At 37.8% G+C, this 13,640-nt stretch overlaps 3 protein-coding genes and 1 non-coding gene across 4 annotated transcripts; 2 read left to right on the top strand and 2 right to left on the bottom strand.

Moving 5' to 3' along the window:
• Positions 1–3: 3 nt before the first annotated feature.
• Positions 4–75, bottom strand: TRNAC-GCA (transfer RNA cysteine (anticodon GCA)). The gene has a single exon. It is a non-coding gene; the product is annotated as a tRNA-Cys (tRNA).
• Positions 76–149: 74 nt separating this feature from the next.
• LOC140794563 (uncharacterized) lies at positions 150–1,738 on the top strand. Its single transcript, XM_073146640.1, has one exon. The coding sequence runs from the start codon at positions 290–292 to the stop codon at positions 1,490–1,492; it is 1,203 nt and encodes a 400-aa protein (XP_073002741.1). The 5' UTR covers positions 150–289; the 3' UTR covers positions 1,493–1,738.
• Positions 1,739–2,324: 586 nt separating this feature from the next.
• LOC140795010 (uncharacterized) lies at positions 2,325–4,819 on the bottom strand. The gene is made up of 5 exons (XM_073147369.1): positions 4,684–4,819; positions 4,081–4,105; positions 3,040–3,114; positions 2,777–2,881; positions 2,325–2,699 (listed from the first exon to the last, which is right to left on the bottom strand). The coding sequence occupies exons 2-5, from the start codon at positions 4,102–4,104 to the stop codon at positions 2,583–2,585; spliced, it is 321 nt and encodes a 106-aa protein (XP_073003470.1). The 5' UTR covers position 4,105; positions 4,684–4,819; the 3' UTR covers positions 2,325–2,582.
• Positions 4,820–4,867: 48 nt separating this feature from the next.
• Positions 4,868–13,325, top strand: LOC140795009 (protein transport protein SEC23 D-like). The gene is made up of 14 exons (XM_073147368.1): positions 4,868–5,308; positions 5,430–5,495; positions 7,009–7,062; positions 7,174–7,346; positions 7,530–7,716; positions 7,885–8,030; positions 8,110–8,264; positions 8,767–8,848; positions 8,941–9,056; positions 10,098–10,193; positions 11,150–11,273; positions 11,639–11,913; positions 12,392–12,606; positions 12,763–13,325. The coding sequence occupies exons 1-14, from the start codon at positions 4,981–4,983 to the stop codon at positions 12,987–12,989; spliced, it is 2,244 nt and encodes a 747-aa protein (XP_073003469.1). The 5' UTR covers positions 4,868–4,980; the 3' UTR covers positions 12,990–13,325.
• The last annotated feature ends 315 nt before the right edge of the window (positions 13,326–13,640 follow it).

The following is a 13,640-nucleotide window of genomic DNA, read 5'->3' as shown; positions in this document are numbered from 1 at the left end:
ATAAGGGCCCAACCGGGTTCGAACCGGTGACCTCTTGATCTGCAGTCAAATGCTCTACCACTGAGCTATGGACCCTTAATGTTATGCAGGATTTCTATCAAAAATTTTAAACTTGTGTAACCCAATATGTCCCCCATTTTGGACCGTTGGGGAGAATTATTACAAAACGCAGTAGAAAGACACAAAAAGGACAGAACCCCATGACCGTTACAGTTCAAAAGAACTTCCGCCCCTTCCCCTGAGGAAGAAAAAAAAAAGAAGATTAAGGAAACCAAGAGAAGAAGCATCGATGGGTTGCATCTCCTCCAAACTCCACGCCACTACCGACCTCGACGGCGAGATCCACCTCGACCATTTCAACCACGTCGTCTCTCTCACTTCCACCACCTACGGGGTCCTCAACCTCGATCCCCAGGGGAAGGAAGAAGAAGCGAAGGTTGTGGCTAAGGAGTGGAGACTAAGGCCTCCTCCAGTTCTAAATCTTCCACTATCCAAGAAGAGGGTTGTGAAGGAGGAAGCCCCCGAGGTCATCGATGCGTGGAAACTGATGGAGGATCTCGAAGACGAGACACCCATCTGGTCTCCTTTGAAGAAACCCACGAAACCCCTTGTCTCGATCCATCTCTGGTCGCCAGCGAAGGCAATGGCGTCTCCCAGGAAGAAGAAGGCGATGACTCCGGGAAAAGAAAACAGCCCACTTCAGCAAAGTACTAAAAGGTGCGATCTTGACCCGAATCGAGTCTTACGGCCGTTTAGTCCGACGGAGAATTCGAAATCTGGGATGCCCAATTCGAGGATGTCGAGGAAAAATAGCCCCTTGGGTGGTGCAAAAATTGAAAATTTGGGCGGCGCGGATTCCGGAGTTTCTTCGTCGCGGAGGAGCCTGAGCCCGCTGTTCGACCCGGCTCTCCTCGCTTTGATCGAGAAGGAGCTCCACGAGGAAGGAGAGCAGGTCAAGAAGGTGGTGCTTGCATCAGAACCCAGAAGCCGAAAGGCCCGCGATTGCGATCTATTACTTAAGACCTTCGAGGAGAAGTGCCCTCCCGGGGGGGAGAACTCTCTAGTTTTGTACACAACTACACTGAGAGGAATCAGGAAAACCTTCGAAGACTGCAATGCCGTCCGGTCGGCTATCGAAGCTTACGATGTCGAAATCGCGGAGAGGGACATCTCCATGGACTCTGGCTACAGGGAGGAACTGAGGTTGTTGATGGACAAGAAGCAAGTAAAAGTTCCTAGTGTGTTTGTGAAGGGAAGGTTGATAGGAGGAGCAGAGGAAATCTTAAAGTTGGAAGAGGAAGGCAAACTTGGGTTATTGTTGGAAGGGATTCCAAGGGCAAAGACATGGTGTGAGGGGTGTGGAGGAGTGAGATTTGTGATGTGCATGGATTGCAATGGAAGTTGCAAGGTGTTGGATGAGGAGGAGAAGAAGATGGTCAAGTGTGAAGTGTGCAATGAGAATGGCTTGATACACTGCCCTGTCTGTTGCTGAAAAGATTCACTTTGAGGTCTAATTAGATCACCAGACAGTCAAATTGGGTTGATCACTGTCCACCCTAATGTTTTGATATGCTGCTTGTATGTGGTTTATTAATTTCTTACTTTGCTGTTGTTCTTCTTACATGTTCCTGTGCTATTTGTTTGTTCCATGGTGTTGATTCAAAAGGAAAGCAGAACTTTTTCCTATATACACTGCTGCTTGGTTTAATAAGAAATCATCTCTTTTATGAAGCTATTATTACATAGTTGTTGTTAATATATTACATTTTATCCTCTATTGATTGCAATGAAGTTGATGCAAGTTTTCTGGGAGAATGGAGCTCCTGTTGCAAATAATTTGCTTAAATAAGCACTCCATAAAACCTGTACAGCTTTCAAATTTTGATGCTCTCAGAGCTCACCCAGTAGAAGTATAATTAAATAGCCTTCATGTCTTATATATCCTTTCAACAGAAAAGATCAGCTTGAGTTCTTATCAATTAGCAACCAGGTTTAGATATAGAGGAGAAACGGAGACAATTTTATAACTGCTATTATTAAGAAATGTGATAAACATGGATCCAATCCGAAGCTAACCTACCAATCAAGTTCATTTATATCCATACCACTTCTGCTTTAACCATTGCTGTTGCTCAGATTGGTTCATTCAGATTCATCGACTCGGCAAATTATGTTAAAATGGAAGCTTTGAGAAACCTTTCTTGCTTGCATTTATCTTCTATAGCAGTGTACTCCAATCCAGAAAAGAACTGATGATGTAGCAATAAGTTCACTAAAAGAATATCACCATCCAATCAAGTAGAATTGTGAGCACAATTTTGCAATTATGGAAACTGTAAACCGATCACTAGGATTTGGATGTGAGAAGTCACCCATCCCAAAGAAAAGTATAGGTCATGTCAACATGCGGCTGTAGACATATTTTACATAAAAAGTCAGACAGGCACAGGCAGGAGGAAGCACTCTTTTTTCTCTTTTTCGGCAGAGTTAATCTAGACATATTAAAGAGGAAGGATCATTACAACTAGAGCAGAGACAATAGACAGAACATGCTATATTTCTGGTTCCAAGAAGGCATCAATTCATTTAGGATTCCGTAGGACAATTATAACGGAATCCCCACGGAGGAACATTTTACTGATGAACCTATCCTTGTTGACTGGAAGTGCTTTTTTCTTGCCTTTACCAGTCTTTGGTATCTGCATGGAGTGCCAACATATTAATCATTAGAATAAGAACAAATGTAGAAAAAATTGCTTGATAAGCTTGGGCATACCTCAGTCCACATCTCCCTGACATTTTCAAGAACCATGTTACAGTGACGATCAAAAGCCCTGACACGACCAAGTAACTTCTTGTTGTTCCGACAATTGATGAGCACCTAAGGAAGCAGGGAACAATCCGTAACATTAGAATAGTAAGAAATCTGCAAGGAAATAAGTAGCAGATGTAATGCTAGAAATATTTATGTAGGCATTCACCTAGAAGCTTCAGCAATCTTTCATATACACAATTTAAAGAAAAGAAGATTGGGCTTACCTGTGTATTATTTTTGACGCTCATCATCAGAACTGATAAAGGACCTGTGCTAAATTCCTCTTCCTCTTTCTTCCCCTGTCACCAAATAAGATGTATTTTAGGAGATGAAGTTAGAAAACAAGAGACAAAATCATTCTAAATATTTTTAGCAATAATATGCCTCATCCTATCATTAGATCTTAAATGTAAACCTCATCATACCACAGGATCCATGAATACACTTAGAAAGTAATCAACCTTCAGTGATACTTAACTTTTAAGACTTAAATTAAAAAATTTCACAATTCCATTATTAACAAATATTTCAAAATGATAAGATTGTCAGTTTTGTGAACTAGAGACCGTTGATAAATTTATAAGTAAAGGACAAACATGAGTAGATATATATAATTTAGCATGTACAATATGACTTTTAATATATTATGTTCTAGTGAAACACTGGTTCAAATCCAAGGATAAAACCTAGATATCTTAGCATCACCTTGAAACGGATGACAAGACCTTGATTGTGAATCATAAGTTTCTCAAAAAAGTAACTTATAGTAGCCAAGTTAGTTGTTTACCTAAAAAAGGTACCTGCATTTCCTATATATAAAGATAGAGAATATAATAACAATTGGAGTATGCTGCAATGGTTGGTTACCTCAAAAATATCTGCATTTTTGTATGTGAGAGATTGATTTCTAGTTATTTAATCTTGCAAATGATTAATTTGCAGCAAAATAAGTGGTCAAATAATAAATCTTTGGTTCTCAATCTCTTTTCTGCAAATAAAAAGATAAATGGGGAAAGATTCATGAATGTCACACTTCATATAATTTCAATGAAACATGAAAAATGCTGCTAGTGATTGAACTTGTGACATATGAAAGGACGAGAGAAGACAATTTCCAAGCAGTACATGATCTGAAGTCCATAAAACTTCCATTTGCTTTCTAAATGAGAAGTATTACATCAAGCATCTTGTATGTTACTTTTAAACTATTTTCGGAAGTGCAAAGTGATATTCCTATCTAACAAAATTAAGTTCAAAGAACCTACATTTGCGTCCTCCTCCATTGACATCCTGCAAAGAAAAGAAATGGGACTACATTAGAAGATGCAGAACGCAAGTATATCTATAGTCTTGCAAATAGATGTAGTAGTATTTATATATGCAGAGTCTCGCATATATAGATGTAGTATATCTATGCAGAGTCTCGCATTAATATACATCAAAAGACAATTAGCAAACTAAAACAATAAATAACACCATACGAGGCTACTATAATCTATAATGTATTTCGACATGTAGGAGTATTTCTTCTCAAAAGGCAAACTATCACACTGTAAAAGATGCTGAAACCATTGCTATAAAGTATTGGCGTGTTGCAAGGGTGAATGAACTCAGTAATACGAAATAATATAGTATCAGTGTAAAACAATCTTACAGACAATTATGTATACCAATACAAGGAAGCGTATGGAACAATTTCATACTAATAATCTCCCCAACTAATTTTACGACCCTTTAACTTTTAGGGTAAAAAGCATACAAATTCCCTGATTGAATCGTAGAAATGAACAGAAGGAGAGCAGATCATGAAACGAGCAATCATCCAACAGATTCATGGGAGTAACAGAAGAAAACGAGGAGCAACTCACTCGAGAAGATTCTCGCTGACTAACGATCGATCGACGAGCAAGGAGGAAGATGTTATTGGCAAACGAGAAACCCTATGTGCGCTCGGGGTTTTGCCGTTTTCCTCGCAGAGGACCTCAGATTTCCCAAAATACCCCTTAGGCTACTCTAGTTAATCTCCATTAGGCTCTAAAATGGGCCAGTTGCGGCCCAACTTGATTGGGCTCGGGTCCTACGACTCTCGAGTTCAACTCTCAAGTTCAATTCGATCCTCTTCTCGATCGCCCCACCTCGCCTCTTACCAGAGCTCGGTCTCTTCCATGGCGGTGCGCCCGACCATCTCCCGCTTTCCGGTGGACTCGGAGCTGCAAGAATCGTGCGGGCTCCCATGGGGTGTCGTGGTCGCACCTTTCTCCTCCGCGGACGAGCTCGGGAACCGGCCGCTCCATGGCAAGGAAGGCCACCTTCTCCCCCGCTGCGAGAACTGCTACGGTTACTTCAATACGTACTGCGAGCTCGATCAATGGTCGTGGACTTGCGTTCTCTGTGGAGTCCTCAATGGCCTCTCCACCATCGCCATCGATCGCTACTCGCAAGCCCGATCTTGCCCCGAGATGTGTTCATCTTTCATCGATCTCGAGATTCCAGGTGAGATAGTCCCGTCTGCTGAAGAAATTTCTAGGCTTTCTTGCATCTTAATGTATAATTAGATGGTTCTTAGGATCTGTTTAAATTTAGAAAGGCCTGATGGGAGAATTGTGCTCTGCAGTGGAAGGATCTGAGAGGGAGGGGATGCTGGCTCGGCCTGTGTACGTCGCAGCAGTGGATTTATCATGTAAGATCTTGGACTTAATTGGTTTTTTTTTTTTTTTTAATTGTGCTTTTCTTGAATTGTTGTCTTTTAAATGGCAAGTTCATCAGTACGTAGACTGTTAATATTTTTGTTTTCTGTGATTGTGTCGGAATGATGTCAAAACTGGAGAATATTACAGAACTCTGAGAAGGAACCAGATTGATTTGTAACGCCTGCTTTGGTTCCTTACCTAATATCCTATTCTAGTCGAACATGCTTGTATTCTCTATTCGTTCCCCCTTCCATTGGAAACTACTGTGAAGTTTCCAGTTAAGATATTATACATCTCTTTTGGGTAGGTTTTATACCTACGATGAGGAATTTCCATCTTGATATATAAAGAAATCAAGGGATCATTATAATGATTAGTGTGCATGACTATGATAATTAGAGATCAGCATAAGTTCTTCGTTATCAAAAGATTGTGCTCGATAAGTTAATTCTTGCTGAAGTTATAGAATGTACCCTTATCAACAAACAATATTTCAGTTTCTCTCCTTAGAATTGTATTGGCAATGGCCGAACTGAAGACATTTCATTTTCCTGCAGAACCTCAAAAGGTGATATTTGTGTCCCATGTGGGATGAAATATTTACTTGGCTTTACAAGTTTATGATTTGTGATCAATGTGTTAGTCAAGTACTTTTGGAAAGCTCATTCCATTTCTCGGTAATTAGATTTGAGATGACTGTTGAACCAGTCTACATTCCATACATAAAGATTTTATTTTATTTTATTTGTTAGTCTATCTCACAAGAAGAGGCTACCGCAGTTTACTTGTGAGATATATTTAATTATTATTGTGCTAGTTATCCATCGGCATGGCACGTGCCATGACACTTGCCATCCATGCTGCACAAATTGAGGCTCCATCGCTGGCCCCATGTAAGAGAGAGAGAGAGGGAGGGAGGGAGACGACATACTGTGTCGCCCTTGTTTTTGGCCTTGTCTTCTTCATTCTTACCTAGGGCAAACAAGCTGTGGAGAGGTGTGAAATTGAGGGCGACGACGAGGCCGACGGCGTTGCAACGACCCTCATCGCCATGGAGAGGAGTGCGGCGATGATGATGCTCTCTGCACGAGATGAGGGGAGCCATGCCACGTGTCGATACTGTGCCGGCATGACAATCATTGGATACATTTAGTCATATACTACTTAAGGAGACATGTTTATCATATAATGGTGATAATTTTTGTCTGATCAAGTACATTTTAGATTTAGTACAGGCATATATTATATATATGCAATGTTTAATGCCTCCACTGACATGTTGTGTTCTGTTAATTATAGCTAAGAAGCTCCTCTGTTGAACAATGGTATTTTGTGTTTTTGATATTTATCTGTTCTTATGTATACCATCAACTTGTATGACTACATCAAAGTATATGCAGTATTAATCACAATAAAAGATAGAATTAGGAAGAAGGAATGAATTGCTTTCATATACTACTATTTAGTTGCTGATATTCGCAATATTTTTGTATCTTATTGCAGCATCTGATGAGTTCTTAGAGCTTGTCAAAAGTTCTCTTCTAGCAGCTCTCGAAGGTGATGTGTCAAGAATGCGGCTAATCTAATTGTTTTCATAAGATGACTAATCTGGAACAGTCAGTTTTATTGGAACTAAATTCTATACTTCTGATTTCTTTATATCTGCAGCTTTGGCTCCAGGATCGTTGTTTGGGCTTGTTACATTCAGCCACAAGATAGGGTTATATGATGTTCAAGGACCTCTACCTGTTGTAAAAAATATCTTAATTTCTCCAGATTCAGATTGTCAGTTGACAGTAGATCTTGAAGATGCCATGCCGCTGCTTTCGTTTTTGGCTCCTGTATGTTTATAAGCAATGCCAAGAATGATTTCTGTTTTAAATTATCAACTAACTTTGCAAAGTCTATTGCATTTGCAAGTTATTTCAATATTTCAGAACTTCCCTTTATTATAATTTTCTATATTGGTCATCAGAAAATGATAATATTTCCTGTACTTCATGATGTTCAATTACTTGTAACAGGTTGAAAGTTGTAAGGATCGTATTGCTGCAGCACTTGAAACACTGAAACCCACCACTTCCTGGGAAAGAACCACAGCTGCTGGGCAAGCGCTAGATGGCATATTGCTCAGTGGCCGGGGCTTTGGAGTAGCAATGGATGCTCTTATTAATTACCTGAGTTCAGAATATGGAAATACCTTTGCATTGGGTACGATAAAGCCCAAATCACATATCACCATTTAATGCTAATTATGAATTTTTATAATCTGTTTGGCAAGTATGCATTATTTTATTTAGCTCCTGCACTGGCTTTTTTTGGTTTGTGGGATGTGGAACACTAAGAGTAATGCTTTATCATGATCAATTCTGGGAGCAGCTAGGATCTTTGCATTTTTATCTGGTGCACCTGATTATGGAGCTGGGCAATTAGACACAAGAAGATATGGAGATCAGTATGCTAGTAAAGGAGAAGATGCTGACCGTGCATTGCTTCCTGAGCAAACATCATTCTACAAAGATCTGGTCAGTCGTTGAGACTTTTTATCAAATATCTAGATGAAGTAAGTATTTTGTAAATATCATCTGACTGTCAAATCATTAGGCTGCAATTGCTGTTCAATCAGGTGTTTGTGTGGACATATTTGCTATTACAAATGAATATACAGATCTGGCTTCCCTTAAGTTTCTCAGTATTGAGAGTGGTGGATCTTTGTTTCTATATTCTGGTACAGATGATTCAACACTTCCTCAGGATATGTAAGTTCATTGAGGAGTTCAGTTTTGTTATGCATTCTGGATCCATGTAACTTTTTGTCATGTCAAGTAACAGCTGTTTTAGTCACTTGGCCTTCTAGAAGCTGTTTTACCTTTGTCTTACTTCACAAGTTATTAGTGTAAGTGATAGATAATTAGATGGAGACATGGAGTCATTTCATGAGATTCACTTTCTACTTTGTTTGCAGGAAACCATTTTCATTGGCGGTTTCCATTAGTGTATCTATGTAGAGAGATAATTATCCATATAAGATCCTCCATGAAAGTAAATCCTAGAATCATGGCCCATGTATATAATACTTTATGGTTCTACAGGGCAAAAGAGCATCATATGTTTCTCCAGCCTGGAACTAATGTCTTAAATGCTAATGAGTATAAATGTTAGCATAGTATTATTCTTGTAAACCTTACAGGTCTTATTTGTGGTCATTTGAATTATAATGCATTAAGAGGGTATGTGATTCTTATTGGAACCTTTGAACAGATACCGGATGTTGAGCCGTCCATATGCTTTTGGCTGTGTACTGCGATTAAGAACATCTTCTGAGTTCAGACCTGCTTTTTCTGTATATACTCAAACTGGAAATTTTCTTCTGTAATTTTTTATTTTTCTGACTTGTACGTGCTGTTGACATATATACATTTTTGTCTTTGGCAGTACGGTCATTTCTTTCCAGATCCCCAATATGAAAATGTACAACACGTCATATGCTGTGATTCTTTTGCTACCTATGCTTATGATTTTGAGTTTGTTGACAATGCTGGCTTTTCCAGGTAAATTAATATCAGTTTCAGGATAAAATCCATAAACGTGACTTGATATCCTTTCTTTTAAGTTTTAACTTAATTTAGAGTTACTTAACAAGCACACTAGGTTTATGCTAGTATATATTGTTGAAGATGGATGCAAAAAGATTTAGCCTGAAACCAGTGAATTTGATGTGCATGTACTCTGGTCAGGAGAGTTAGTGGAATTTTGTGCAATAACCTCTAACTGGTGCAATTTAATGCTATATATACTTTGGTAAGGAGCGTTGAAAATTTGAAATTGTCAAATGTTGGAGAGACTTTCTTAGAGTGAGACAACTGTTTATAATAAATGTCATCCTGGATAATGTCTGAATAGACATAAATTTAGAGTATACTAGCATTGATATTCTCAAATGTTGCAGAGATGCTCTTAGAGTGAGGTCGAACCATTTATTATAATCCTCATCCTGGATAATATTTTACTAGAGATAAATCTGATTAGTCTTATATATAGACAGATAACAAAAAAGAGTGAAGAAAGAAATAATCATAAATGGGGATCATGCAAGAAAGAATAAGTCAGAAGGTGAATATGTCATTTAGTATTCAAAAGGTCAATATAGGCCATGCTAGGTTTATTTCTCTTGCACAACAAAGAACAAACACAGAAGTTGTTAGCTATCAAAGTGAAAACAAAAAAATGGTAGGTATGATATAGGATGTGAGCAGGGAATAATGTATCAAGGAAGTCTGAATCAGTATCTGTTACTTTAAAGGCTCCATTTTGATGGAAGTTGATATTTGTTTCCCCATTAAGTGAAGTTGTTAATTTTCATGAACCATTCTAAGCTGATGAGGTTCAATTTTAAGCCCTGTTCCTTATTGAAGGAACTCCTGGACAGTACCCATAGGTGAAACACTTGCGTTAAGATTGCATATGTAAAACATGAAATCAAGCTGTTATGACTTCCATGTAGCTTTTCTTCTTGGGTGAAATCAACTGCTAAATTGCTATGCACTATATCATAATGTTCAAAGTTCCTCCTTTTCTTTTGCTGCTTGCAGGCACTCAGAACCTCCTTTTCTCCAAGTTGCCTTTCAATATTCAATTATTGTGCCTTGTGAGGAAACCTCGAATGTTGGGCTGAATTCTGGTACCAGGTATGTATTAGCCAAATATCCAAGATAAGTCTTTAAGAGTACTGTCTGCATCTGATCAGACATTTCATAACAGTAATTGCTACCATAATTTAGATTATAGAGACACTCCAGCTATTTTGTTGGCAATTTCCTGTCCTGACTACTTTGTCACAACTCCTGTTTTTGTTGTATCTAATATCTATGTTCCCTGGAGGGTCACTCGAGTTAATCTAAACTACAGGCACTGTGATAGGTAACTCTAGCTAGTGGCTAGCTTTGTAGGTTTCATGGAAAGCCCTTGGTTACCTTGGGTGAAAACTGTGTCCTTTCGTGTAGTCGCAACGAACTTGATACTCACAGAAGCCCACTGCTTCTTACAGGAGCCTTCTCAAATTTAAAATTGACTTTAGCAACCCCAGATTTTTAAGAGAAGGCTTGGAGGATTATATGAAATGTTTATTAAAAATGTGTCTGGGGGATTGCTAATAACTCTTTTAGTTGTGGATTTTACAAATGCACTTTTCATGGGTTCATAGAATCTTTCTATGGAGATTTTAGTAACAGTTTTATGCAGATTAGTGACTCTGGAGCAGCTTTCTGGTTCTACTTTTCAGCATGCATGCTTTGTCCTTTTACTAACATTTAATCAATATTATAGATTGAATTAAACTATACATTTTGTGTTAAATCTTTTCAGAAAGGTTTAATATGTTTGTATCCATTGAATGCACTTTGGGCATCCTGAAAAGTGAAAACCCAATTCCTTTCTCTATCTTCAGCTTGCAATTAGATTAATCTTTTTAGTTTTTACAATCCCAAAGCACAAGCGATTGCTCAAGTGGTGTTAAAACTTGTTCCAAGTTTGTAACATAGTCCAACTCTTATACATTTAACCATAAAATTTACTTAATATTATATACTTTTATCAGTTATCACAGATAAATTTTTTACCTTATATAGACACTTCCTATGCACAGATCTAGGTACTACCTGCAGAGGCGGTTAAGGATTCGGACAATGCAGTACAGCGTAGCTGCAGCTCTTGTTGACCTTTACAAGAGTGTTGATGCTGAAGTAGTTTTGTCTATCCTTGTTCACAAGGTACACTATTGCCATGTTCTGTTTGTTAAAAGTTATTATTTTGTTTAGACAATTGAGAAATAACTAAGATGGCATCATATATGTTGTACTATTTTTTGAGGTAGAAACACTTTAAAAAATTGTGAAACTTTCTTCTCGCAGTGAACCATTTTCCCTGCACCATAGTGAATCCTGTTGTATCACATTAATTTGGATTTTAGTTTATCATGATTACTCACAACATTTGAATATTGATGGGCTCTAAATTCATTATCCTAAAAAAGGAAATTTGTGGTAGTGAAGTACAATATTAACAATATACTTGTAGGTTTTGCATGTCCCATTTGACAATCTTTTCACTTTATTCCGCCACTTTCTGAGTTCAGGTTATTTTAGCTACCTTGGAGCAAGGAGTTAGAGAAGGAAAATTACTGCTCCATGATTGGTTGGTCATTCTCATAGCTCAGTACAATGATGCATACAAGATTGCCAAATTTGAAGAGGGAAATACACTCTCCCATGTTGATATCGCCTTCTCACAGTGCCCACAATTGCAGTCTTTACCTAGGCTTGTATTTGCTCTTTTACGGAATCCACTTCTTCGTCTTCATGAAGATGGTGTTCATCCAGATTATAGGATATATTTGCAATGTCTTTTCAGGTGACTGTTATTTTGAAATGTTTCAAATTCTGCATACTTTACTGCATTGTCTTATGCCCTTTTCCAGAAAAGAACGTAGAGTGGATTTCTCGAAAGAATAGATAATGTTATTAAGCACTACTTGTGGTACTATTGAGTATGTGTGGACAGTCAAAGGTTCTTTTCATATGACTATTTCAACATTGTAGTATCGTACTCATTTATGTCGTTATCATGCTCTTGATCCAATCCCCAGATTCTCCTAGGTCAGTAGAAGACATCTTATGTGGCAATAAAGTAATGAGTATTCAGCGACTGGGGCACAGCCTACTAGTATGAACCGACTGTCGGTTGATGTATTATCGGTTTCAAACATAATTTCCTTTTAGCATATATTATTTTATTTATTATCTTTTTTTTTTTGGGATACATCCAGTTTTGAACTTTGAAGAACTGTAGTGTGCCATTTTTTAAGAAACTTAAATGGCTGTTTATGCAGTGCTCTGGAGCCATCTTTACTTCAGCGAGCTATATATCCAGTACTAACTTCATATGCTTCCCCTGATAAGCAAGCATATCCACGTCACTCATTGAGTCGTGCTGCTTTAGTAACCAGTGGAAGTCCAATATTCTTTCTTGATGCATATACAGATATAATTGTATATTATTCGCCCACAGCTGATGCTTCGCTTCCATTTCCTCCTCCACATGATTGTAAGTTGGATTCTATATTTATTTTCTCTTCTAGTCTCTTATTATGGTACAACCAACCATCATACTCAAAAGTAATAATTTGTAGCATTAAATATATGAGTTGGAAGAATCTTAACTTGCAACTTGTGACTTGAGTAAACCATTGTAATGTTGTAGGCCTTCTTCGGACGACGATCAATAGATTAAAGCAAGAGAGGAATATCACGCCTAAGCTTGTATTTATCCATGGAGGACATGATGATGCAAGGGCATTTGAGAGTTATCTCATCGAAGAACAGGATGTTGATGGATCTGGACTTCCTGGTGCCACAGGTTTTATTTCATTTCTTGAAGAAGTTAACAGAAACGTAGCAGAGTACCTCAAAGAACTGCCTAATTCATAAACCTATCATTCATCAACCAGCAACCTGGGAAAGTTAAGCTATTAACAAGTGCATAAGAGGATCTCCATATATTGCCTTTTGTCATCTCTTGTAATTTCATGTCTAATACCAGTGTTATCTATTGCCATTAAACAATGGTTAGGACATGTTGGTTTTAAGATTTTTAGACTGTTCTTTAGATAGAAATTATCCCAATTGAACGCAAGAGTGAGGTTACGACCATTCTTTGTGTCTCATTGTCTCTTTTGTTTGCCCTTCTGTAATTTTTATAGTTTTCTCATTGTCTATGGATGATAAATAATGAAAATGATCTTCCATTTAAATTTTGCTATAAAAGTTGTTGCTCACTTTGTGCATGCTGACTACTAATGTCTCAATGGTCTGCAAGGTAGTTTTTTTTTTAATCTTTCTTGAAATTCTTTAGGCTTTGTTTAGCTTGAGACTGAACTTTGAACTCGATTAATTAGTCTTAATTTTTTGAAGAGTAAACTTAATTAAAAAATAAAAAAAGATAAAAAGATATTTGGTTACTGAATCAGTTTAAATTGAGCTTTAAATACTATGTTGAATTATGCTGCCTATACATTAAAAAAAAAGGAAGAATAGAAACAGATGATGTAATAACCCTACAAGCTGAGCTCAAGGCATTCT

This window comes from Typha latifolia, chromosome 9, assembly GCF_019914945.1.
Source record: "Typha latifolia isolate L0001 chromosome 9, TyphaL0001v2, whole genome shotgun sequence".
Classification (NCBI taxonomy): domain Eukaryota; kingdom Viridiplantae; phylum Streptophyta; class Magnoliopsida; order Poales; family Typhaceae; genus Typha; species Typha latifolia.
This window is presented reverse-complemented; position numbering and strand designations above follow the sequence as displayed.

Coding starts and splice junctions, on each gene's coding strand:
- LOC140794563 (XM_073146640.1), top strand. CDS start 290: ATGGGTTGCATCTCCTCCAAACTCCACGCCACTACCGACCTCGACGGC.
- LOC140795010 (XM_073147369.1), bottom strand. CDS start 4,104: ATGTCAATGGAGGAGGACGCAAAT. Junction 3,115..4,080: donor CAATGGAGGAGGACGCAAAT/GTAGGTTCTTTG, acceptor ATTTGGTGACAG/GGGAAGAAAGAGGAAGAGGA. Junction 2,882..3,039: donor GCGTCAAAAATAATACACAG/GTAAGCCCAATC, acceptor CTGCTTCCTTAG/GTGCTCATCAATTGTCGGAA.
- LOC140795009 (XM_073147368.1), top strand. CDS start 4,981: ATGGCGGTGCGCCCGACCATCTCCCGCTTTCCGGTGGACTCGGAGCTG. Junction 7,717..7,884: donor TGGAAATACCTTTGCATTGG/GTACGATAAAGC, acceptor TTCTGGGAGCAG/CTAGGATCTTTGCATTTTTA. Junction 8,849..8,940: donor AGTTCAGACCTGCTTTTTCT/GTATATACTCAA, acceptor TGTCTTTGGCAG/TACGGTCATTTCTTTCCAGA.